At 32.4% G+C, this 24,646-nt stretch overlaps 3 protein-coding genes and 1 pseudogene across 3 annotated transcripts; 2 read left to right on the top strand and 2 right to left on the bottom strand.

Moving 5' to 3' along the window:
- Positions 1–745: 745 nt before the first annotated feature.
- Positions 746–2,792, top strand: LOC18587174 (sequence-specific DNA binding transcription factor). Its single transcript, XM_007010870.3, has 2 exons — positions 746–1,667; positions 2,205–2,792. Exons 1-2 carry the CDS (start codon positions 1,002–1,004, stop codon positions 2,595–2,597), a joined length of 1,059 nt encoding a protein of 352 aa, XP_007010932.1. The 5' UTR covers positions 746–1,001; the 3' UTR covers positions 2,598–2,792.
- Positions 2,793–7,528: 4,736 nt separating this feature from the next.
- Positions 7,529–8,044, bottom strand: LOC18587173 (uncharacterized). Its single transcript, XM_007010869.3, has one exon. It carries the CDS (start codon positions 8,042–8,044, stop codon positions 7,529–7,531), a length of 516 nt encoding a protein of 171 aa, XP_007010931.3.
- Positions 8,045–11,523: 3,479 nt separating this feature from the next.
- On the bottom strand, positions 11,524–12,424 carry LOC18587172 (major allergen Pru ar 1-like; annotated as a pseudogene).
- Positions 12,425–12,851: 427 nt separating this feature from the next.
- On the top strand, positions 12,852–16,100 carry LOC18587171 (Thioredoxin z). The gene is made up of 4 exons (XM_007010866.3): positions 12,852–13,124; positions 13,683–13,805; positions 15,555–15,635; positions 15,824–16,100. Exons 1-4 carry the CDS (start codon positions 12,924–12,926, stop codon positions 15,938–15,940), a joined length of 522 nt encoding a protein of 173 aa, XP_007010928.1. The 5' UTR covers positions 12,852–12,923; the 3' UTR covers positions 15,941–16,100.
- Positions 16,101–24,646: the final 8,546 nt, after the last annotated feature.

Below are 24,646 nucleotides of genomic sequence, written 5' to 3'. Positions count from 1 at the left end.
TCAAAAGGGAGAAAATAGGGATTAAAAGGGCTTTAAAGGGAGAGTTTTGTTAACAATTTGACCAAGAAGAAAGAATGCTAGGGGCAACTTGATGTGGCACACTCTAATTGGGCAACCAATAACCAGCAAGAATAAAAAATGCCCAATTGAAGAATATGTCCAGCACAAAGCAATTGCCTAACAAAAAGTCTTATATCCTACTCTAGTCTTATGGCATACTCTAATGGCAAATGAATCCACCGAAGGTAGCAAAAGGGACACACAAAAAGGCGAAAAGGCAAAAGCTCAAAAGAGGGCTGGAAAAGGGAGGGAGAGAGGGGGAAGGCCAAGTCTCTTAGTGACCCAAAGTACAATGGGTGGTGAACGGTAGAGAGAGAAATGGTAAAAAAATTTTTGGGGGGATGATGGGATATTGGGAGGGAGAGAGTGGGTGACAGACCCACGTGAGTGACCCACCACCACCACCACTACCACCACTCTAATAGGGCCAGTGGATTTCTTGGTTGGCTTCATATCAACGCTAACAGCCAAAATAACCCAACCACAGCAATAAAACCAACATACCCACAAATAAGATAACACCACCCTCTCTCTCTCTAAAACATAAAGACTAAAGTGAAAGATAGAAAGAAAGCAAATACAAAAGTTAAGAGGTTACTATCATTAACTCATTTGACAAAGCTACCACTTTTCTTGGTTGCCCACTAACCCCTATGCCCCTTCCCTTTCCTTTCCCTTCTCTAATGCTAGTGGCTCTCTTTCTCACTCTCACAATCTCACCTTCACTCTCGCCCTTTGGTTGCCCACTAGTTCTAGCCTAGCCCCTCCTTTCCCCCCCACCCCTACCTTTTTCTCTCTCTCTCTCTAATGCTAGTGGTTCTCTCATTACCCTCTCTTTCTACCCCACAAAGACTTTTGTGAGCTTAAACTTCTTTGATGGTGTGTATACATGTTAACAGCTAAACTAGAGATAAAGTTATTTGGGTTTAGCATGGGGAGAGATGGACAAAGAAACTAACCAAGAAAACCCATCTCTCCTCTCTAATAATAACGCCAATAGCATCACCAAAGAAGACTGTTCACCTAAAAAACATCCTGGAAGCACTGCGGTGATTGGTGGCGGTAGTGGTGGTGGAGGCGGCGGTAGCAACGACAGGCTTAAACGTGATGAATGGAGTGAAGGAGCCGTTTCGAGCTTACTTGAGGCTTACGAGAACAAATGGGTGCTTAGAAATAGAGCCAAGCTCAAGGGTCATGACTGGGAAGATGTTGCACGCTATGTTTCGGCTCGTGCTAATTGTACCAAGTCTCCAAAGACCCAAACTCAGTGCAAGAACAAGATCGAGTCCATGAAGAAGAGGTATCGATCAGAGTCTGCTACTGCTGATGGATCTTCTTGGCCTTTGTATCCACGGCTTGACCTTTTACTTCGTGGCAGTGCACCTCCTCCTCCACAACCACCACTACAGCTGCAGCCACCATCAGCAGTGCCTCAAGCACCTGCTCCACTTTCCACTAACCCTCCTTTAACGTTGTCAGAGCCCTCCATGGTGGTGGTGCTGCAGCATCAACAACCACCACCACTACCACCACCATCTATCCCTCCCCAGGTTCCTGGAACTGCACAAAATTCGCATGGGTCCAATGGTGTTGATAGGATACCCAAGGTCAGTAAGAATTATCTTTGCCTACTGTGTTTGTTATAGTAATATATGTTATCCCTGGATAAAATTTTTAACCCCCAAAACTCCTTGAATAAAGTTAAATTTATTTATATGGATCATTAGTATTACTTTTTGAATAACTTCATGAAGATAATCTTGTAAGAGCATGATGCATGATGAACAAAAAAATACAAAAGAAGATGATTTCAGTAGAATTTTAAGTTTTTATCTTGACTTGATATGATGTAATTACTAAGTTACAGTCCTATTTTCAGAAAAGTAAATGCTAGTCAAAAACAGAAAGGTGAATGTGTATATTAATAAAGGTGTGCAACCATTTTTGATATAGAACACCTATGCTTTTAACTACACTTTCGATGAGGGGTGGCAGCTTTAAAATGAAACAAAAATCATTGCAGACAACGTACAAATTTGTTCTTTTCAGAAAAACCATTTTAACATGTTTCCCATGGTTAACTCTTGTAGATTAAGCAATAAAACCGTTTTGGCTAAGAACATTGCTGGCCTCTTTCCTAACAGGAGGATGGAGCAGGAACGAAATTGTCAGACCATCTGTCGGACAAGGTTGCCATGGAGACAGATAGCAGCACACCAGCTCTTTACAGTGACAAGGAAAAGCTCAGGTCCAAGAAACTGAAGATGAAAATGGAGAAAAAGAAGAGGAGGAAAAAAGAGGAGTGGGAGATAGCTGAGAGCATTCGGTGGCTAGCAGAAGTAGTACTGAAGTCGGAACAAGCAAGGATGGAAACCATGAGAGAAATAGAGAAAATGAGAGTTGAAGCTGAGGCTAAGAGAGGTGAAATGGACCTCAAAAGAACTGAGATCCTTGCCAACACCCAATTGGAAATTGCTAGGCTCTTTGCAGGGTCAAGTAAAGGAGTTGATTCTTCATTGCGGATTGGAAGAAGTTGATGATGATTAGTGAAAGCTAATTATATATATGTATGTATAGAATTGTGTATTGACAATGAACAAGGGAGTGGCAGAAAGAGGGGAACTTTTGGAGTTAAGGGTTCATGAGGAAGATATTTAACTTGTAATACGCTAATTAATTAGATAAAGAAAATGGGGTAGGTAAATAGCAATTTCTACCTCAATTTCAGCTTCTCTTATAGAGAAATGTTTTAAGTATATTTATGCAAAGAAAATTGTACCTGCATCATATAGTAAATGGATGTATAGTACAAGAAGTTTTTAATTTATTAAGAAAAATCTAAGACTTGCTTTAGAAGTGAAGAATATGCAGCTTATTTAATTTTGCATATTCCACTTCAATTAAATTCGAAGCTCTATCAGTTTTCATGTTATGTATTGACTGGTTTTGTATCAATTCCATGTTTCAATGGCCTGTTAAAGACAAAGTATTTCTTGTCTTGTTTTCCACTATGTACATATGTTTGACTCAAGTGGAGGGGGATGGAGAGAAAAGAAACAATTATAATTAAAAAAAAAGAAAAAAAATTCAAACTCAATTACTTATATATATATACCAATTATTAAACCAAATATTCAAGTGTCATATTAGGTATTATCTGTTGTTTTGTTTAACAGAAAATACAAAAATAAATCAATTTAAGGATTAAAATAATTATCTATTGGAATATATTTAAGTCATAATATCTAAGAAAAAACTTATGAAATATTCAAAATATTCAAAAAGTCCTTATTTTTTTATTACATTCAATTAAGTCCTTATATTTTTATTTTAAATCAAATAAGTTCTTATAACCAATAATTGACTAACTGTTCTTAATTAAAATATCACTTGTCATTTTATACTATGTGACGTTGATGTGACATATTGACATATCATAGTGGATGATGACATGGCATGTTGATCTAACATAATAACATCGTCATATAGTATTTTCATCTTGCATGTTAATGTCACGTAAATATAAAAATAGTAAATAATATTTTAACTAATGACAACCAATCAACTGTTAATCATTATTGACTAATGCTTTGGACTTAATGCTTGCAAAATCTTGAACATTGTTGATGTCTCTAGTTATAGGCTTTTGACATCTAGTTTGCATAATATTTTGGTGGGAGATACTACACTACAAATTCCAATCAAAGTCAATTATAACCGGTAGAAACTTATTTTCGAATTGTGAAAATGTAAGATTCAATGGTTTTGTTTTTGATTTAGGACTTGATGATTAATTTGTTTTGTTAGGTTAGGCAAAGGGCCAATTTAAAAACTTGCTCCAGCAAGTTGTTGAATGAAGCGATTTCATAATTTTTTATTTCAAAAAATCGTTAATTATAAAAGTCTATTTGACACAAAGTTAAAGTATAAAGACTTTAATAAATGCAATAAAAAAATAAAAATTTATTTAAAATTTTTAAAATAATTTAAAAAACTTCCATGTATTATGCCTATATTTAATATAAATATCGTAGGGTATCTGCATATGAAAATCACTATCAGTATCTTTTCCTTTTAGCCAATTTAAACCATTATCTACATTCCCCTTTTATGGTCCAAAGAAACTTTCACAACTTTTTATTTCCTTAGTGAGCATCCTTGACTTTTGCTAGTAATTAATTCTTTACGAATAATATCTTCTTCCATGTGTGGATACTTATAAAACAATATCTAAGCATTAAGAAATAAACAAAGCAAGTAATAGTATCTTACTCTATAATTTTTAATTTATCAAATGCTTCATTTCCTTCAGATTCTGTGATCACTTATGCATTTATACATATGACAAATGATATGCATAAGCAAAAGCTGCCTCATTATTATGGGTCCTCATTTTGTCATAGCTTTTGATTTACCTTTTTATTTAATGATTTACTTTCATTTATGTATATGTATATGTGTGGGTATATAAATAAATAAATATATATATATATATTAAACATTAATTAATTTGTTTAGCTGATGATAATATCAAATTGAATCAGTAATAAAGGAAACTCATTTTGGATTTAATAAAACCTATTTAATATCTATTTAATTCATTTTTTTACCCATATATTATTTTATTGCATTATATTTATACATATATATATATATATATATATATATATTTTTGTCGTATTTGATTGATTCACAATGGAAAAATATAGAAAAAGAGAAGTGGGCTGATCACTTGTTGAGAGCATCTATATTATGCATATTCTAAATGGAAAAACGCCCTTTGTTGACGCTAATCAACTTCGATTAAAACTGCTTTTGTTTGACGCCACTTGATTTCTAGGTCACAACTCCAGTGATAATGAAATGTGAATAAAAATCAATCCCTAGATTTGAGTCACGATTGCGTTTTCTTATATAAAAAAATGCCTATATTTATTTTTAATGAAAAAATTCTTTATCAATCGATTCTTATTGAAAATGATAATTGATATAAGTAAGGTCATTCAATTATATTACAAGTGTTTGATATCGGTGTGATAAAAGTTAAAAAGGGGTATCATGTGTTAATTTGATGACAAAAAAATACATAATATGTCTAAATATAAAATAACAAATTATTTTTGATAAAATTTTTTGTTGAAAATTCATCAAAAATACCTGATAGAACACAACAGAATAATTCATACAAAATTTTGTCGAAAATGTAATTTCAATCTCAAAAAGTTGCTTTTTCAAATGTAAAAACACGTTGGGAGGTACTTTGGAAAATACCAAATTGGAAGAGTGTTGGGAATTAAAGTTAAAGCACTTTCCAAGCTCGATGCCTAACTCACCCTAAGGCCTAAATTGTGGTTAACTTTCGCCTATATGCTTTGGTTATAGCCTTATATGCCCACACTACCTTTATTAAGTACTTCACCTCTCCTATTAGATAATTAGAATTAGAATTAGACGACCTTTCCTATCACTATTTCAAATCGGTAATTGTTATGTTCGGTATAATGGTACTTGTGATACTTAATTACAAAGATCATCTACAACAAAATATCATTATCTTTTTTTTTCTTTAAGGATTAAAGTAAAATTTATCATTATATTATGATTTAATATATTGAATTTAATTTATCACTATAATTTAATTTTATTAAATTTTTTTTTTGAAAGGCAATAGCTATGATTGTAAAAGAGGACCATAGGTGAACTAGTGGCCTCAAAGAGTTCGTACAAAGCATTCAGTTGATGCTAAAAGGGAAACAAAAGTTCCTCTCCAACTGCAAGGCAAAAAGGCAGTTGGGGAATCACAAATCCTAGCCACAAAAGGAGCAGAAAAAGTGAATTACATGAGATGGAACTAGCCAATAACCACGAAGAAATCCGCTTGACGGAGGACACCAGATTTTTCCAGGTTGTCGGCCATGTCATTAGCATTCCTTGGGATGTGGGTGATACTCCAATTAATGAGATTGTGTTTAAGCGACTCGATCTGAAATAGGGTAGGCCTCATTCTCCATGGTAATGAATGAGGGGAGTTAATTCATTTAACAACGTTTGAAAAGTCACTCTCAATGATCAAAGGATGGGAAGAGGACTATTGAGAAGCCCAGAATGTAAGGAAGCCTTCCTTGGCAACAAGGAGTTCGGCTGAGTTTGAGTCTGTGACTCCAACAAATTTAGAGAAGAGCATTTTGATTGAACCATTGCTGTCTCTGAGAACCCCACCAATCCCGGCATTGCCTAGACATCCACAGGAAGCTCCATCGATGTTGTATTAAAAAGGTTAGAGGGAGGGCAGGCCCACCAAGCAGTGACCGAAGGTGGTTTCGGTTTACCAACAACAATGGCTAGGTTAGGAGAGTGGAAAATGTCAAAGTGGGAGGAGTTGAGGATGGCCATTTTGCTTTGGCCCACAAGGCAATTCTCGTACGAGCTATGTCGAAAACTTGATTATCGTCCCATTGTTTGCCATTGAAAACAATGTCATTTCAAAAAAGCCAAATAGACCAAAAAAATGGCGAAGAAACTAAGCCTCCATAATGGCATTTTGCTTGGGGGTATGAGAGAGTCATTCCAAGCTTGGAAGCAAATTGAGGGGTCTTGATGTCTAAACCAGTTGATGCACCACAAACTTGCACTACTTGGTCCCAATTAACCAAGATTCGTGGCAAGTGAAAACAAAAAGGTTGACAGCTTCGGGGATACGAATGACAGAGGATACAGCTGGTGGAGGTGGGAGAGATCATGCCTCTTTTAACAAGTTTAGCCTTCACTGCAAGTTTGCCTTTAAGAACCAGCCAGCAAAAAGCCTCCACTTTATGGGGAGCGAGGCTAGTCCAAACCTACTTCCAAATTCTAGAAAAGGAACCCTGAGAGCTAATGGTAATATTATAGGAGTTAGCAAAATAGAACCTGTTAGTGGAGCTTTCCCAGATAAGTTCGTCATCAAAGTTTTCCCCAAATGATTTGCGGTTGATGACAAAAAGGAAGTCTTGCCATTGATCAACCTCCCAACCCAAGAGAGGCTGACGGAGTTGGATATCCCATCTCCAGATATGGTTAGGCCAATTTCCAAACTCTTGAACCACTCTATTTTTTGTTATTGGAAAAGGCATAGATCTTTGGGAAAAAGTATTTGAGAGTCAGATTACTTATCCACCTATCATTCTAGAAGTCAACACGTTTACCGTTGCCAATACATATGCTAAAACCAGAGTTGGGGACAGTGTGAAAGCTATTGGAAGAATTCAGTGGGCTAACTATGTTTTTTCATAATTTAGAGCACTTGTTAGAAAACTCATTGGGAGGGAAGCCTACGGTGGTTACCGCCGGTTTTAGCATCAATGAGAGATCTCCAAAGGTAGTCCAGTTCATTTTCGCAGCGCCAGACCCATTTATTAAGTAAAGCTCGGTTTTGGAGTTGTAAATTAATAACACCGAGGCCACCGAGAGGTTTAGGGAGGCATACTGATTCTCAGTTGGTAAGGTGGATCTTTCTCGAGGGCGACGATCCGCTCCAAAGGAACCTCCGTTGCAGCCTTTCAAGCTTATCTCTAACTCTTGCAGGAATGTGAAATAGAGACGTAAAATAGATTGGCAAGCTAGAAAGGACCGAGTTAAGAATGGTGATTCGACCTCCCATGGAGAGCTTTCTAGCTTTCCAGCATGAGAGGCGAGCTTCAAGTTTATCAATCACCGGTTGCCAGGCATGAAGGGAACTCTGGCTGGCACCAAGAGGGATGCCAAGGTACGAAGAAGGTAGAGAGTCAGTTTTGCAGTTGATGATTGTTGCCCAGTCAGCGAGAGTAGATTGGCCAATGCCAACCCCGTAGAGAAAGCCCTTATGAAAGTTGATGTGAAGACCAATGATGATATGGAAGCACCAAATGACTCTTCTAGTGTTGAGTAAGATGTCCAAATCTGCTTGGAGGGTAAAGGCTGTATCATCAGCGGATTGGAGGTGGCAGATTTCCAGATCACTATTGCTCATTTTGAAGGGCTTGATCAATTCCTTTTCGGAAGCTTTGTTAATTAAAATACTCAAGGCTTCTCCAACAAAGTTGAAAAGGAAAGGAAGAGATGGGGCAGCCCTTACGTAAGACTCATTTCATCTTAAATTGGCAAGTAGGAGCAACGTTAACAAGAATCGAGATGTTAGCGGACGAGATGCAGGCTTGGATCCATGCCCTCCATTTACTATCAAAGCCCATTTCATCATGACAAGGTCAAGAAAGGACCAATCAACACAATAAAAGGACTTTTCAAAGTTGATCTTGAAAAAAATGCCACCCTTCCTATCTTTTTTCATGGAGCAATGACTTCATTAACAATTAAGGCACAGTCGAGGATTTACCATCCCTTGTTACTATAAGATTTCATTGATTTTGGAGAACAAGTAATGGAATTAGAATGTTTTATTAATGCAAGTGGCAATTTTGTTAATTTATTTATTTTTATTCAAAAATCAATAAAACTAAAAATACAACGACAAAATTCAATGCAATTAAAGTACAATGGTAAAATTTAAAATTGACCCAAAAAATAGTGATAAATTTGGTCTTAACCTTTTTTTTTTAATACAGTTGTATTTGGTATAACTATATGCTAAAACCTCAAAGATCAATAGTATAAAATATCTTAAATAACCTAATTAGAAGTTAAACTCATCAAGACTTAAATCTTCTCTCCCTAATTTAAGAGAGAAAGAGAGAGAGAAGATCTTTTTGTGAGAACTTAAAAAGAAAATACTTTGTTTATACCAAATAAATTATTTTGGTATACTCTTCTTATAATAGAGAAGAAATTTTGGAGTGATCACTCCTAATTAAAAACTAGTTGAAACAACAAAATAAGATGATATATAACCCTGCCTATTGATTTTTTTTTAAAAAAAAATTGGGAAGGTCTTAACCAATGAGATAGAACTAAAGAGGACCACCAAGCACTTGTCATTGATACAACTTCTTTTACCTTTTGAAATACATTGGATTTTAATAAATTAAGATGCACCTACTATTAAACTAAATATTCAAATTCATATAAATCTACTTTTATAAGTAATTAATTAGTTTAGTTTTGCACTTTAAATGTTTAATTGAATGTCAAATTTTCAATATTTTGCTAAAGTTTTAAATTGATTCTTCCAATTTAGTTGATTTCTCATGGGATATGCTTTCCTTTTGTCATCAAACAAGTAGGAAGTAATATATATGCATGACATGCTTAACTTTAATTTTAGTCTCTGGACTTTCCTTCAACTTTATAACCAAGTTCCACTTTATAAAAATCCAATTGTCCATATATATATGGAGCAAGAAGCCCATCAATACTGAAGAACGATGACAACTAAAAAATATAAAGTAAAATTTCAATTCAAAGGAGATTTATATATGAACTTTGTACAATATATACCACTCTAATAAAAAAATATATCTAATTATATGCTTTCTAAAATAATAACAGTCTATATAAATCCAAATTAGACATATGACTTTTTTTTTTTAATTTGTATAGGTTTGTTAATTTGTTAATACTAACTTTCACAGTCACCTCGGCGTCGGACGTATAAAATTAAAACTTAATGTATATGAATATTAATTTAATTATAAGTGAATATATTTCATGTTAAAAAATTTTAAAAAAATTAATTCACGTACAGCTACACTGTGATCTAGGGCGATGCCCTGATGAACAAACTTTAATTTATTTATGCCTGTAATGTTATATGGAAATTGATGTGTGTTTGTCTTAATTTCCTTTTGAAAGAGATTTGTATTTGTAACTTCTTTTGCCTAGTCGCCTTTGGCTGGGCTAATAAAACCCTTCCAGCTACTTACTTGAAGAGAAATTGTCTTGTTTTTCAATACAAATATATAAACAAAAAAAAAAAAGCATTCACGATCATTCAATTTATTATCTAATTTAATTAAATATGAATGAAAATAAAAGAAATAAAGATATATAATACTACTTATTAAGAGAGATTGGAATAGATAGTTAAACAAAATTCAACTTTAATTTTATTATTATTGGAATTATTATTAAATTATTGAAACATTTGACGTTTTGTTTTAACTTTTGAAATTTACATAATTTGGTAAACGCTGTCAAACATCGATCACGGAAAGATGATAAGGAAGAATTATTGTAGAAAAAAACAGTAACAACTTAAGTCTTTGGGGTCCCAACTTGGATGAAAACAAAGCACTAGGTTGGAGGTCAAAGAAATCAACTGATGGAAATGCTAAATATGAATCCCCATGAATAAATTCTTTATTCTGTCTATATTTAAAATTAATAACATATTTTCATTCCTAAACTTGGGACGAAAACTTGAAAATCATGTAAAATAGTAGAAAAATAAAATCAGAACAAAATCAAAACCAACTACATTATTTTTTATGAAAATTTTGAGTACATGTAAAAATGTAATTCAAATAAAAAAAAAAAGAGATTTCACTCCATCCCGTTAAGTTGTTCTTCTTCTTTTATTGTGATAAGATAAGAGAGTTTGTCAAGCTTGATGAACAATCTTGAAAGTATCCTCAGCTGCGATCGAATTATTATTGTCAGCATGGACTAAGAGCGTCACTTTCTTATAATGTTTTTTTTATCATAGCAACATCAACTATGAAAGAATAATCTTCGATAAAGAGAATCGAATACAAAACTTTGGTGTCGTCCATCTACATCTTTTTACAAAGGTTTAGCATCGAAGCAAACTTATGAACGAGGTAGGCAGCAATGTACTTCTGCACTATTCGTAATTCGAGATTCAAATCAAGTGCTGCAAACTCTTGTTGAATAGTCTTGTCAATATTTCCCAACTTGAAGTATTCTTTTGCAGCTACTTTGACGTTTTTATCTGTGATTTGTGTGAATTGAAATTGATAAAAATTTTGAAGACGAAAATCAGTGATGATAACCCAATTTCTTCAAAAAAAGTGAAAAATTAAGATTTAAGAATGATTAAAATTTTTGTACATTATAGAAAAGGGTATTTATATTAATGAGAACTTGGCTTCAAAAGCAAGCTAATTTTTGGGAGTTATAGGATGAATCAACCGACTCAGCCTCAAAATCAAGCTAACTTTTGTTTTGTTTGAAAAAAAGGGATAGAATCAGGATTTGAGTTTGGGAGATTTGATCGGAAAAAATGAGGGAAAGGTAATTTACCAAGTCTTTGCCAACTTGTGCGAAGTGATCATTCTGTCATAGAAAGTGGAGGATTTAGTCTCATTGCCCGTATCAAGTTATATGAAAATTTTAGAAAACTAAATCAATCTTTGTCAGACTTTTAAGTTAATGTATTGGAAAGAGGTGGGGTTTGGATTCCATCACTCCTAATTCAACTCAAAAGATTTATGAAGAAAAACAAATTTTGCAAATTGCGGATTAACGCAAACTTTCTGCAAGTAACCTTTGATTATCATTTAATATATCAAAGATAATACAATTCAAACTCTTCAATTATAATGAATGCAGATGATCACTCTTATTTAGCCAATCAAAGAAATATCAAATCACAACATTAAAAACTGATGACATGAAGAGCAGCAAGCAGGAGCTGAAAGGCAACCTAGTTGTAGGCATCAGGATTTGCCAAGAGGTAAGCTTCAACAGCCTTGTACATTCCGAAGGCCCTTTCTTTGCCAGTCTTAATTTGCTCTTCCTTGATCTCATTGTCACCAATGGTATAATACTTGCTGGTGCTCTTGCAAACTGATCCTCCATCTGGGCCTGCAACAAACCTGGTGTCGTAAACTCGTAATTGATCTTCTCAAGTGTATTCATCAAAGCATCACCTTCCATCACACTATAACTGTATGAAAAACCTCTTTGTCTATTCCTTCAACCTTGTGCTTCACACACTTGAGTTGGCTGCCAACATTTGTTGCCAAGAAAATCAATAGAGCATTTATTACTTTGAAGTAGTGGCAAGAAATGAAAACTGCAGTAGTTACGATGCAAACTAACCTTCACCAAAAGTAATCTTCTTGATACTTCCAGGCCCTCCATCTCCTTCAAGGAGCTCAGAGCTCTTGATTGCCTGTGGCACAACCTTGGGGATAAGGTTGTCAGCATCAAGAACAAAGGCCTTGAACATCTTGGCTGGGGGGAATTGAGGTAGCAACCTCCATTTCATAAGTGACAACAGCCATGATGCTAAACTAGGAGTTCGGAAAATGTTCAAATCAAGGAAGACAAACGGAGAGAGAAAAGAGGAGGATTAACCGAGAGTCTGAGGTGTGGGAAGAAGTGAGAACTAAGATAATATATATGGACTGAGCTTTGAAGCTTAACAATTCAATTTCTTGAATTTATTGTGACAAGGAAACAGCTACTGCTTTTCAAAGAATTTGCACTAGTCAAAGAAATTAAGAATCCTGCATGAGAAGAATAATTATCATAGTAAATCTCCAATTGATCATTTCAAATGTGGTACCGACCCCTTCTACATATATATTTGCTTGATACTTGTTGATCCATTGATTCTAGTTCCAGCCAGATATATCTTTACAAGTTTGCCCAAGGCTAGTTATACACAATGTTATACATACAATCTGAGTAGGATAAACAGAAGAAATTCGTTTATTTTTCTTTTGTCAAAAATTAATTTTCAGTGTAATGATTTATTCAGAATTTTATACTATATTCGTAGTATAAATAATATATAATCCACACTACATGTAACTCGATCTAGATTTCTCTATTCCATCACAGAGAAATCCTAATTCCGAAGCAATGAATATGAATATTCAAGCAGCCAAACACACCCACTATAATATCCACAAAGAATTTTCATTTCATTACTTCCCTCTCTACTAAACCTCCAACTGCAAGACCTTAAGCCTCTCCTCCTACCAGAGATGGCTCTCTTCCAAACCCACACTCTTTCTCACACAATTCCTTCACTTCCACCTCTCTCTTACTTTTCATCGAAAACCCATTTGCAAAACTCACTCTTTTTCTCTACCACAAACGTTAGACCTTTCTCACTTTCAACACAACCAAGAAAGCTGCTTTGCAAACCCACACTTGGCAAATATGTCAGAGAAGATTATCTTGTGGTAAAACGTTTCTTCATTCTTTCTCTCTCTGTTTTTTTGGCTTTCTGGGTTTGTTTTCTTTTGCCATTTGCTCTATTGGGTTGCTGCGAAATTTGGAAAAAGGAAAGAGAAATCTTGTGAATTTTTAATCTTTTTTAGATTATTCATAATTGGAAAGATTAAGGAAGTGAAATTGAAGGTTGTTGACTTGGAATTCAAGATAGTTTTAGTTTTTGTATCATTCAGTTTTCTTTTGTGTTTTTGTTCCCGTTAATTTTCTTCCTCATTCAAACAGGGGAAAATGTACATTTATATTAAATTTGTGACTATTTGGGCTTTTTAGGGTGGTTTGTTTAGCTAATTGCTCTATTTGGTTGCTGAGAAGATTGAGAAAAGAAGGGAATTTGAAGAGTTTTACTAAAGTTATACTGATTCTTTAGATTTGTTTATTAGTGGGGTAATAATGAGCTGTTTTTACTTGGAATGGGATGCTTTTCTTTCTTTTTTCTGGTTCATATGTGATGGTGCTTTCTGGATATTTGAAATTTGATGAGTTCATTTGTTATTTTGGGTGGGCAGAAGAAGATGTCTGCTCAGGAAGTAGAGGAGCTAGTAAGGGGGGAGAGAAGTGTACCCATAATTATTGATTTCTATGCAACATGGTGTGGGCCCTGCATTTTGATGGCTCAAGAACTTGAAATGGTAAGCTTATTTAGTCAGTTTCCTCTTTGATTATTTGCATTTGGTAACTGTGGATTATTATGAATATGATAGGATGGCTACTAGTTAAAACTTCTGTCCCAGTTGTTTGAGGCGAGAATCTTTTCAGTTTCAAGTTATTTTGCAGTCTGTAACAATGCAGAACAAAAAGTAAAAGTTGTATGTTTGAGTTTAAATTTGTTTTCATTTCTCCTCAAGCTTAGGATATGTAATGGAGGTAGCCTTTCATCACCAATCATGAATACACAGTTAAATCCTAGGCCTCTGGAATCATTCGAAGAGAATATTCTCACTAGGCTTGAACTTATGTTAAGTTTGCCTTTAGCTCAAATAGATAGAATCAGTGGATAAGAGTGGTTTTTTCTGTTCTGAAGAATAAAGTACCGTTGTGGTTTGTGTCTTATCTTATCTTCAATTGTACCAATGCTTATGGTTAAATAGACTGAATTCTTGATCCTGATTTTACAATGTTTGCAATAAAAAGCACGAAAAGAACCCAACTGCAATTGTGCTAATGCTTATAGTTACAAAGATTGAACTTCTTGATCTTAGTAGGAACTAGCATTGGATGTAGGATCGTAAGAATAAGAGTGAAAATAAGAGTTAAATCCGACTTCAACAAGCTAGTAGGAGATGAACCCATGATTTCAAGATTTTAGCTGAGATTGTATCAGCCAAGATCTGGTCTGGCTGCAGAACTTGCAGAAATAGATTAAATTCTTAGTCTAAGTTGTTGATAAGGAATATTTCGGACTGCTTTGTAGTTTTCAGTTTGGTGGACCTTAAAAGGACTAGAAACATGCCAATGCACTAGACTATAGCTGAAAACTAAAGAGGAAAAATGATGGGCAGTGGGAAACAACTCCATATCTAAAGAGATTTAAATATACATGTGCGCCCGTTGTAATTGGAGAAATTTTGTGATATAAGATGAGTATGGTACAGGACACCCATTTCTCTCCAGAGTTCCATTAAGGTATGGGACACTGATTTCTCTCCCAGAGAGTAGCCTTCTATAGTAGAATTAAAGGAGAAGAGAGCTTCTGACATTTTGTACTGCAGAATTTTCTGCAAAAAACATGATGTTATCGTGAGTTGTCCCCAACCATTTTCAGAATCTATCATTTCTGAACATAGTATTAACTTAGTTTTTGGGGAAAGTAGATCCTGGAAATGTCATTGATGCTGACATTTTGCATTTGATGCACAAGTAAAATGCTTGCTCAAAATTCTCAGTTTCATCTCCATCATGAAAGATAGATTCTATATATTCTAAATTTGCATTTAATGCACAAGTAAAATGTTTGCTGATAGTTCTCATGTACATTATAGTTATGAAAAATAGGTCTATATATTCTAAATACTTTGTGATGCCTCATTCCGAGAAGTGACAAAAACACTGTCCTTAAATATGTTATGATCACCATGCAAAGCAATGCAAAGCTTAAGTAGCTCTTTGATCCGTATCCTCTCAAATTAGATGCAGGCATTTGGTTGTATCAGACTGGGGTTTGCTTTTTATATTTGGTGGCTTTAGTTATAAAAAGTTTGGGGTCACCTAGATTCTGTATTGCATTAATGCATTTAATTCACTGAAATGCATACTCATTAACTAATGGTGAAATGGTTTGGACTAGTTGGTTATGGTGAACATGTAGCACCAGCTTGATTTGTTTGATCCAGTTTGGAGTTGAAGGATAACCTCTCAATGTATAACTATTTTTTTTACAGCTAGCAGTTGAGTATGAGAAAAATGCAATTATTGTCAAAGTTGATACTGATGATGAGTATGAATTTGCACATGATATGCAGGTAATTTGCAAGTAATAGTTATTTTTTAAGTTATCCTTTTCCCTTCCTTGTCTACCTATTCTGATATGGCAGCAACCATTCGCCCAACTAAAGGGGCTGATTACCATTTTAGGTCAAATTGACTGGAAATCTTCCTGTCAGTTTAGTATAGTATGAACTGACTAGAACTTGACATTCTTGTGTACCAGGTTAGAGGGCTGCCTACTCTGTTCTTCATCAGCCCTGATCCAAACAAAGAGGCAATCCGAACTGAGGGCCTCATTCCTATACAAATGATGCGGGATATCCTAGATAATGAGATGTGAAGAAGAACAAGAGTGATTATTTACTGCTAAGGTACTGGATTTTGCTTCCAAGTGTTAATACATATCTTCTCGGTGCCGATTTGATGCATAATGTAGTTCCAAAGTTGTATTATGTTGTACCAAACCTTTTGAATGGAGTAAAACCATTTTTTGGTGTATAGATGGCAGGGCAAAGACTTATTCTTTTTCCAAAGATTTCATAAGCTTTTGGACAATAGCTCTAATGGAATTGATTATACTATAGTAGTACTAGTACTAATAGTAGGTCACTCTTGTTTTGATTCTTGGAAATCTTGGCTCAATGACATATGCTTTGTCTCCTCAGATATGTGCTATCTGATCCAAAGACATTCAAATCTTTTCAAGTAGTTCCAAATTCCCAGTTGCTTACAGCCTTAAAACTCTTTTGTCACCCTGGACTGTGTCTGGTTGAAGAATATTGCTAGTGTCATAATTTACACTGTTTTTATGCTACCAAATCAATGTTACAATGGAATTTCCTGCCCCTACAGAATTTTCAAGGCAAGTTGTTCCTTATATTAAGATCAGCCATGATTTTAAAAAGAAGATGAATCCATAATTTCAAGATATCAGCAGAGATTGCATCAGCCAAGATCTGGTGTGGCAGCACAACTTGCAGAAATAGATCTAAATTGATAGCACACAAGTTGTTGGTAGGGGAATATTCGAGATTGAAGTTTTCATTTGGTTGGATCCTAAAACGATTTATGGAGTTAAAGAGACAAATGCTTAAAAACAAGCAAATCCATTGGAGTTTTCTGAAAGGTTAAAATCTTAAAAATTTGTTGACATAATATTTAAAAGAATTTTAAATTATTTAAAAATTTTAAATAAATATTTATTTTTAATTGTCCTTAATCAAACTTTTTTTTAATTTAAACAGAGTTTTAAGATTAATGATTAATTAATTATTGTTAATTCAAATATTACATATCACTTTATATCACGTAATATTGAAATAGTTGATGGTAATGTGGCATATTGGTATGACATAACATTATGGTAATATGATATTTCACTTTTCATATCAACGTCACGTGAATATAAAAAATAATAAATAATATTTTGATTAATGATAATTAATCAATCATTAGTTAATATTATTTGATCCAAAATAAAAATTTAAGAGATTGATAAACAAAATAAAAAAATAATTTATTTGAATTTTTTAAACTAGTTTAGGGGATTTTTTAAAATTATGTGAATTATTTTATATTATATATAATATATTGACCGTGGAATTTTTGAATTTTACAAGCAAGGTTAGAAGATTATCCCATATTCATTGGATCATAATTAAAGGAATTGTTAAATTAACATGATTATCTTATATTCATTAGGGTTTTTTTTTTTAATTGGAGAAAGGAGATTCAAACCGTACTTTTCAAATAAAAGATTATGTACTAACCAATGAACTAAATACTCGAATACATGTGAAGATTATAATCAAAGAATTTGTTAAATTAATATAATTATTAAATAGACATGTAAGAACCTTAAACTCGTAGAGATAACAAACTCAATTACTGACGTATAGGTTTATTCATCTTAAAAATATCATAAACAAGTAAAACTTTGATTGAATAGGTTTATTTAAAACTCAATTTTAGCACATGATTAAACTACACATCAACAAACATGTTTAATTTTTTCTACGTGACAACAATCACCAAAACGAACAATAAATTTCAATTTTCGTTACCAATTTTTTTTATCAAATCTAGTATAATTAAAAATGCATACTAAATTAATCAAAATTGAGTTCAAAGTTGTGAAAATTCCTTTTTCTCTCTTTTCTAATAATCATTCCATTAGAGATGATGTCAAATAATTCATGTTGAACCTTCCAAGTCGTCATCAGGCTGCTAAAACAACCCATTGCCACTTCAAAGTAGGTCCAAACATTATCATTCGATGAACATAGGACTGTTTATTTTTTGAGTCAAACTCATACATAAATTTCTTTTGACTTATAATTAGCTCATTTATTTTCTATGTTTTTTTTTCCTTTTTCAATTTCATTAATATTCAAAATTTTTACAATAAATATATGGATCATGACGTGAATATGAACTCAAATAATTTTTTAGTACAAAATACATGCATGTGACTCAAAACTTTCATTTGATAGTTATATTTAGATTGCGAGTTCATGCATTACATGAAGGGAAAAAATCCAGACGTAAGTTTATAATTAATTTTTTTAACTATTTAATTGAATAATATAAATATTATAGGACACAGTTAGGACAAAAAAGAATTGAATGTTATATCTTAATCCTCTATTAGCTTATCAAATAGAGACATCATTATAAATAGTGACAGTTCAATCCTAGAATAAGCCACCTGGAAGTAAAATCCAATTGAAAATCTTCCAAGTCCATGAATATGTAACCGACCCATACAATGAATTTAATGAGGGTGCTGGAGAAATAGGGTCCCATTTCGATTTTCATTCTTTTTGTGATGCAGTCATATTCCCATGAGGACAAATTGCCTTTTCAAAATTATTATGGGATAACCTTTTGAAGAAGGATGAACCATTTTGAACACCAATTACAAGCCAAACCCCTTACTTTGACTCTTTGCTTCCAAAAAATTCTATATTTGGCGGCTTTCTAGCTTTTCTTGGGTCTTTCGTTTTTTCTTTTTAAAGTATGATATCTTATTACCTAATTAAATGGGAGTTTATATTTGATGTAATATTAGTGAATAATATATATGTATGTATATATGCATAATCATCTAATTATAAAGCATCGTTTAGTAAATACTATGAAATTGAACACCTTTATCCAGTAAAGGGTAAAAAAAATCCCCTGTAATTGAAAATGCACAATATTTAGTCAAAAATACTATAGCAATAAAGGTCAGTTCGTTAATAAATCTTTGATGGAGTATTTTGTCAATAGATTCAATCGGTTAATCATCTAATCTATCGATATTTTGATTGGTTGGTATGGGGTGAGGTCTGTTGGTAAGTTTTACAGACATTTTATTTACGGAATCATAGGGGATTCAGTACCTTTAAAGGCTTAAAGCATTTAAATGTTTAAATGAAGTTTTTTTTATTGAAATTAAAAAAATTACTGTTAATTGGAGATCATTAAAAATATATTACGTTCATTGAAAATAGAAAAAATAATTCAAAATTATTAGTATTATGAGAATTAAGAAATGATAAAAAATAAAAATTTATTAGACACATAATTGAAAAAGTGAGAGAATATGTAATTTTATTAATTATTTTAATTTTTACATAAGTGAAGAAGTGAGATAAATAGTTAAAAATTAATAAGAAGTAAAAAAATAAATCTTTAATAGATACTAAATTTAAAAAATATTTTATTAATTATTTTAATTTTTATATATATTTAATATCATTAATCATATTATATAAAATTATAGGCCTACAAAATTGTGAAGCCCAAAACAGGGGCTTTGGTGGCTTTATGCTAAAGCCGGCCCTACGGAATTGTCAATGGAAATGAGTATTTCGACTGTAAGTTGGTTTTGCCGATGATGAGGTTGATTTTGTCAATAATTTGAACTCAAATTTCGTCAATAAACGGATAATTTCGTCGATAATTAGGTGAGATACCAAAATATAAAATTTTAAAAATACCTCAAAATATATTTTTAAATTATGAATATTTACTTTGAGGGATCTTTTAACTTTTAAATTTATTTATTAACAAAGTGATAACATTTGACTCACTAATAGTATATAGAATTAATAAACTAATTTTGTTTTAATACAAACCCTGAGCCATAACTAATAATGTTATTAGTTTATATTTGATACACTATTGATAAATTAAATATTACCCTTCTGTTAATAAATAAATTTAAAATTTAAAAATTTTAAAAAAAATGTTTATTTTAACAATAAAGGAGCAAGCAAAAATGAAAAGAGGAATAATTCACAATTAATTTGTACTTTGCTGTTCATAATTTCTATATTTCTCTTTCTCAAACAAATAATTAAAAAAAAGGGTGTATATGTTATACAAATATATATATATATATGGTCATCAAAAATCAACATCTAAGACTCAGCACAGCCGTCAGCCGCCGCACCCAACTGCCGACCATGTTCCTACGAAACCACATTTTTTACATTTTCCTCACACAGCATGAAGTACGACGTTCCCAATCGCCTCCGACGGGGAAAACGCCAAGAACATGAGAGCCGCCATGATCCCGACCGGAAAGAACAGTAGCATCAGCGGCGGAGGAGGTAGCGGCGGCAACATCAACGGAAGAAACACCATAGACGCCGCCAACGCCGCCAGCAGTAGCAATCCCCCTACCCCGAAAGCCCCGAAACACTTCACCATCGCACGACCGCTCTTCTCCTCCAACCTTGCTACCCTCAAAACTCTTATCATTTCCCGCCAAAAGGCGTTCTGAGAACCAAATATTCAAGCCCAAAAGAGAATAAGATCGAAACCGAAATGGGGTTTCGGAAGAATATCAATGGAAGGATGAAAGGGTTAGAGAGCTTGAGAGAAATCTCCGGAAGTTAAAATGGTGAGAGGTTTTAGGGGTAAAGAAAGGAGGGAGGTAATATATATATAAAGGTCAGATGGGTGAACTAATCTCAGCCGTTGATTCTCGGAGCCGGAAATCTGGAATCGGGTCGTGCTCCGTATCAGACAGAATCAAGGAGACAGATCCCAATATATATTCAGCTGATCTCTTTTTGGCTCACATTTTTTTTAATTTATAAAATTAATTTTTTTATATAAATTAACTGTTCTCAGCAGTTTTAATGGGTTTTATTAAAATTAAAAAAAAGAAAAATTTGCAAGTTGGTTTGTGCCTTCGTCTTTGTTTTTTTGTCCTCTTTGGTTGTTATTTGTGTGGGGGATGAAAAAGAAATTTGGAAAAGGTTTTAAATAATATAATAGGAAATGTTTATTTTATTATTATTATATAATAATAATATAAGATTTTATGATGAGTGCAATTTAATTTATTCTTTTTGTCTTAAAGTGAGATGATTGGCTGTAAAGTCTTTGGTTATCTGTTTTCATGAACCCGTTGGAGTTTTTTTTTTAAAAACGAGAAAATATTCAAAAGTATAAATAAAAAATTAAGACACAAACAAATAAATAAATAGCATAATGTTTTAACAAGTTTCTAAACTACTTAAAAAAACTCGATTGGCTTCAATCAAGTCTCTTTATCTTTTATTTTGAATTAAATAAACTCTCATAACTAATAATTGATTAACTGTCATTTATTAAAATGTTACTTATAATTTTATATACACGTAGGGTTGAGGTGAAAAATGAAATGTTGTGATCATGTCAACATGTTATATCAGCATATCAAGTTATAATCTATTATGACATATTAGCATATCATGTCAATTCAAATAACATAAAATAATGTGTAATATTTTTACTAATAATTGTTAATTAACCATTAATAATAAGAGTTTATTTTACTTAAAATAAAATATAAGAGTTTAATTGAATACAATATATATTTATAAATATTAAATTCGACCCCTCACCGTAATAAAGGGAACAAGATCGACACAATTCTTTTAATAAATTTTAAGAAAATATTAGAAAATTAATAAAATAACAAAAACATTCATTTCAATTTTTTAACTATACATGAAAACCATTGATTTGAAATGAAAACTTTCTTTTCAAAAACAGTTCCTATATTGATAAAATCTTCAATCTGAATTCAAATCAAGGTTGGAAAGTATATTCCCACATAGGCTTTTTCTTTAGGCACATGATGCCTGGTAGTAAAATTGGAGAAAAATTTTACTTGATATAGGAAAAACTGAGTGGGAGTAGGAAGTAGAGGTGATTCCACAAATACACACAATTTTCATTTCCCACGTTTATGACAATTAGAAATTGGTGTTCCGTCCATTGTTTACTTTGCAAAGGCAAGGACGAAAGTTCTTGACAATTGATTTCCGTCCATTATTTTACTTTTGCAAAGCCAAGGACGAAACTTCATGAGAATTGCCAACGAGGCAAATAACACAATGAAGATGTGGAAATTCCCATTTTTCTTCAAAACATTGCATATGGGGCAAAATTGGGATTGGCCAACTTGATTCAATTCACTTTTAAATAGGTAAAATCAATATTCAAAGAATTTAATCCAACAATTTGGATTTGTTGAGTTGTTTGCCAATTCCAAGTAATAGCTGCCATGCATATATCCTAGTCAATAAAACAGTCTAACACGACTTTAACCCTACAGCCACCATAATCATGTGTAAAAAATGTTTCAAATATTTCATTAATTCCATACTTTAGTCTCTCTCTTTATCTTTTCCCCCTCCCCCCTCACTTTAGGAAATGAATTTGAAAACTCATTTGCCACACAATTGATTAAAACCTATTTAAAATAAGTAATCACCCCATTTTTTAGAAAGAGAAGGAGACAGAGAGAGAATCGTCATATTCTCAAAACAATTTGTTTGGTTTATTATTATTTTAGAAAGAAATAACCCATGTATGTTAAAATAATGTATGAGAATAAAATTATCATAATATCGTTTAATAAAATTGAAAAACTATCTTTAAGAGGATTTGTGAAAAATGATGTACCAATAAGATATTAAAAAGTCATACTCAAAAGAAATTTATCAAATGATTGGATTTGTTATACACTTGTAAGATACTAACTTGACATACTTTAAAAGATCTTTTAAAATTGTCAAAGTCAAATCTGAACGGGGGATAATTCACCATAAACCATAGTTGATTATAAAGATTGCAAATTAGATTTAAACAGCTAACAACACATCAATATATTCGTTGCATCATTCTTGAATGTTACGTGATCAAATTCAATATCACATCAATATAATCAAATATCATATCAATATAAATAACGAAAAAATTTTAACAACGTTAATGATTTGATAAATATTGTTAATTTTAAATATATATAGATTTATTTTTTTTAAAATTATTATATATGAATTAAATCCATTACTTTGACAAAGAATATGAAGTAATTACACATTAAACTTAATAAAATAAAAAAACACTATGACTTATATTTTGAATAATTAATTCAATCCCAAAAGCCACAAGCAGCAATATTTTACTTGCTCAAACAAAACCATCTTATCTATCCAAAAAAATAATAAAACCATCTCATTCTCACCCACATGCACCCAAGAAAAGAAGGAGATACGATAAGATATTAAAAAAAAAGAATTAAAATAAAAAAAATAAAGAAAGAATATGAAAGATGCTCCCAAAATCCAAGAATGCTGGGGGAAGGGGGCAAAGGCTTGTCTTGGAGACGACAGCATAGTCGTATGAAAGCGTCTTAGTTCAATGGATGGCGTGTGAAGCCTTTCAATGCAGGCGCGTCTGACAGACGTAGACAATGATAGGTGACTTCCACTTGACATCATTTCATTTCATTTGATTTCGTTGATACGTATTTTTACAAGTTGGGTGCCATGCCAATGACTACTTGCTTCGTATCCTTGAAGATGCATCGAATGTGAACCAATCTCGTTATATACTTCATTCATCTTAGTACTATTTCCGTCCAAATTTTTAATGATATTCGGTGCGTATCTAAAATTTATAATAAACACCCACCATTGGACTCGAACTCACGACCACAAGATTAAGAGCCTTGCGTTTTACTGACTGAGTTAAACGGGCTACACGTCTTATATTTTATTAAAACACTCACAATAAAAATAAAAAATAAATAAATTATTTTATCGACTAATAAGATGTATGGGTTTTTTTTTTTTCAATAAAATTTGAGATTAATAGATTACTTGAACTTTTAAATCAAGGTGAGATGTGTTTTATCTTATCTGGATATTATATAAAGTTATGTTTTGTATACTAAATATGATGTTGAGAATTCAATAATTATTAATTTTTTATTTTAAATAATGGATTCTTTTCAATATATATCACAAAATAAATGATTGTTTAATGTTTGATGGAAATGGATTATGAAAACAAATAAATACTAAAAAAAATCATTGTGAACTTTTTTTTAAGGCTTATACATTAAATGCCAACAATAAATATTCAATGTAATGTATTGTGAACCTTATAAAAAAATATAATTTTGAACTATTGATAATGAATTTTGAAATGTGGTTGTTAAGTCTTTGTCAGTAGCTCATTAATTTCTTTTTGTATTCATAAAAAAAAAGTTATAAAATGTTATTCTATTGATTTCTTCAATATTTTTTATATTCCATTGGTTAATGATCTTGAATATTCTTTACTCAAATTGTTTTAATTGATTTGCTTTGGTTTAGAGGTTCGAAGAGGATACCCTTCCACATGAAACTCCTCACAATCAAAGATTTTATTGGTTTGGTCATTTGGGTCCAACTTCCCATGTGTTTTATATCAAACATTGGAACATGGACTTTTATTTGACTAAAGTTGGAACTTGGGAGAGTCCAAGACATTGGTGAGATTTGCTTGTCTAGTCTTATTTGGTTTGTGTAAGATACATGTGTATCCATGTTTCAAGTCTATTGCATGTTGAATGTGACACTTGAAACCAAACCTACTCCTTGAAATTGGTAGTAGCTCATGCATATTGGTTTTAGAATTCATACTTAATACATTGTTAAGTCATAATTTGTCATCTCTTAAAAATGTTTTTTTTAAGTCATTATTATTTATAAGATGTCAAATTACAATT

Source organism: Theobroma cacao, chromosome 10 (genome assembly GCF_053813885.1).
Source record: "Theobroma cacao isolate CCN51 chromosome 10, ASM5381388v1, whole genome shotgun sequence".
NCBI lineage: Eukaryota > Viridiplantae > Streptophyta > Magnoliopsida > Malvales > Malvaceae > Theobroma > Theobroma cacao.
Note: the sequence above shows the minus strand (reverse complement) of the source record. Positions and strands in the feature narration are given on the sequence as shown.

Bases quoted from the DNA above. Each gene is read 5' to 3' on its own strand.
- LOC18587174 (XM_007010870.3), top strand. From the start codon at position 1,002: ATGGACAAAGAAACTAACCAAGAAAACCCATCTCTCCTCTCTAATAAT. The intron at 1,668-2,204 runs GTCAGTAAGAAT...CTTTCCTAACAG, and splicing joins GTGTTGATAGGATACCCAAG to GAGGATGGAGCAGGAACGAA.
- LOC18587173 (XM_007010869.3), bottom strand. From the start codon at position 8,044: ATGAGCAATAGTGATCTGGAAATCTGCCACCTCCAATCCGCTGATGAT.
- LOC18587171 (XM_007010866.3), top strand. From the start codon at position 12,924: ATGGCTCTCTTCCAAACCCACACTCTTTCTCACACAATTCCTTCACTT. The intron at 13,125-13,682 runs GTAAAACGTTTC...TTGGGTGGGCAG, and splicing joins TCAGAGAAGATTATCTTGTG to AAGAAGATGTCTGCTCAGGA. The intron at 13,806-15,554 runs GTAAGCTTATTT...TTTTTTTTACAG, and splicing joins TGGCTCAAGAACTTGAAATG to CTAGCAGTTGAGTATGAGAA.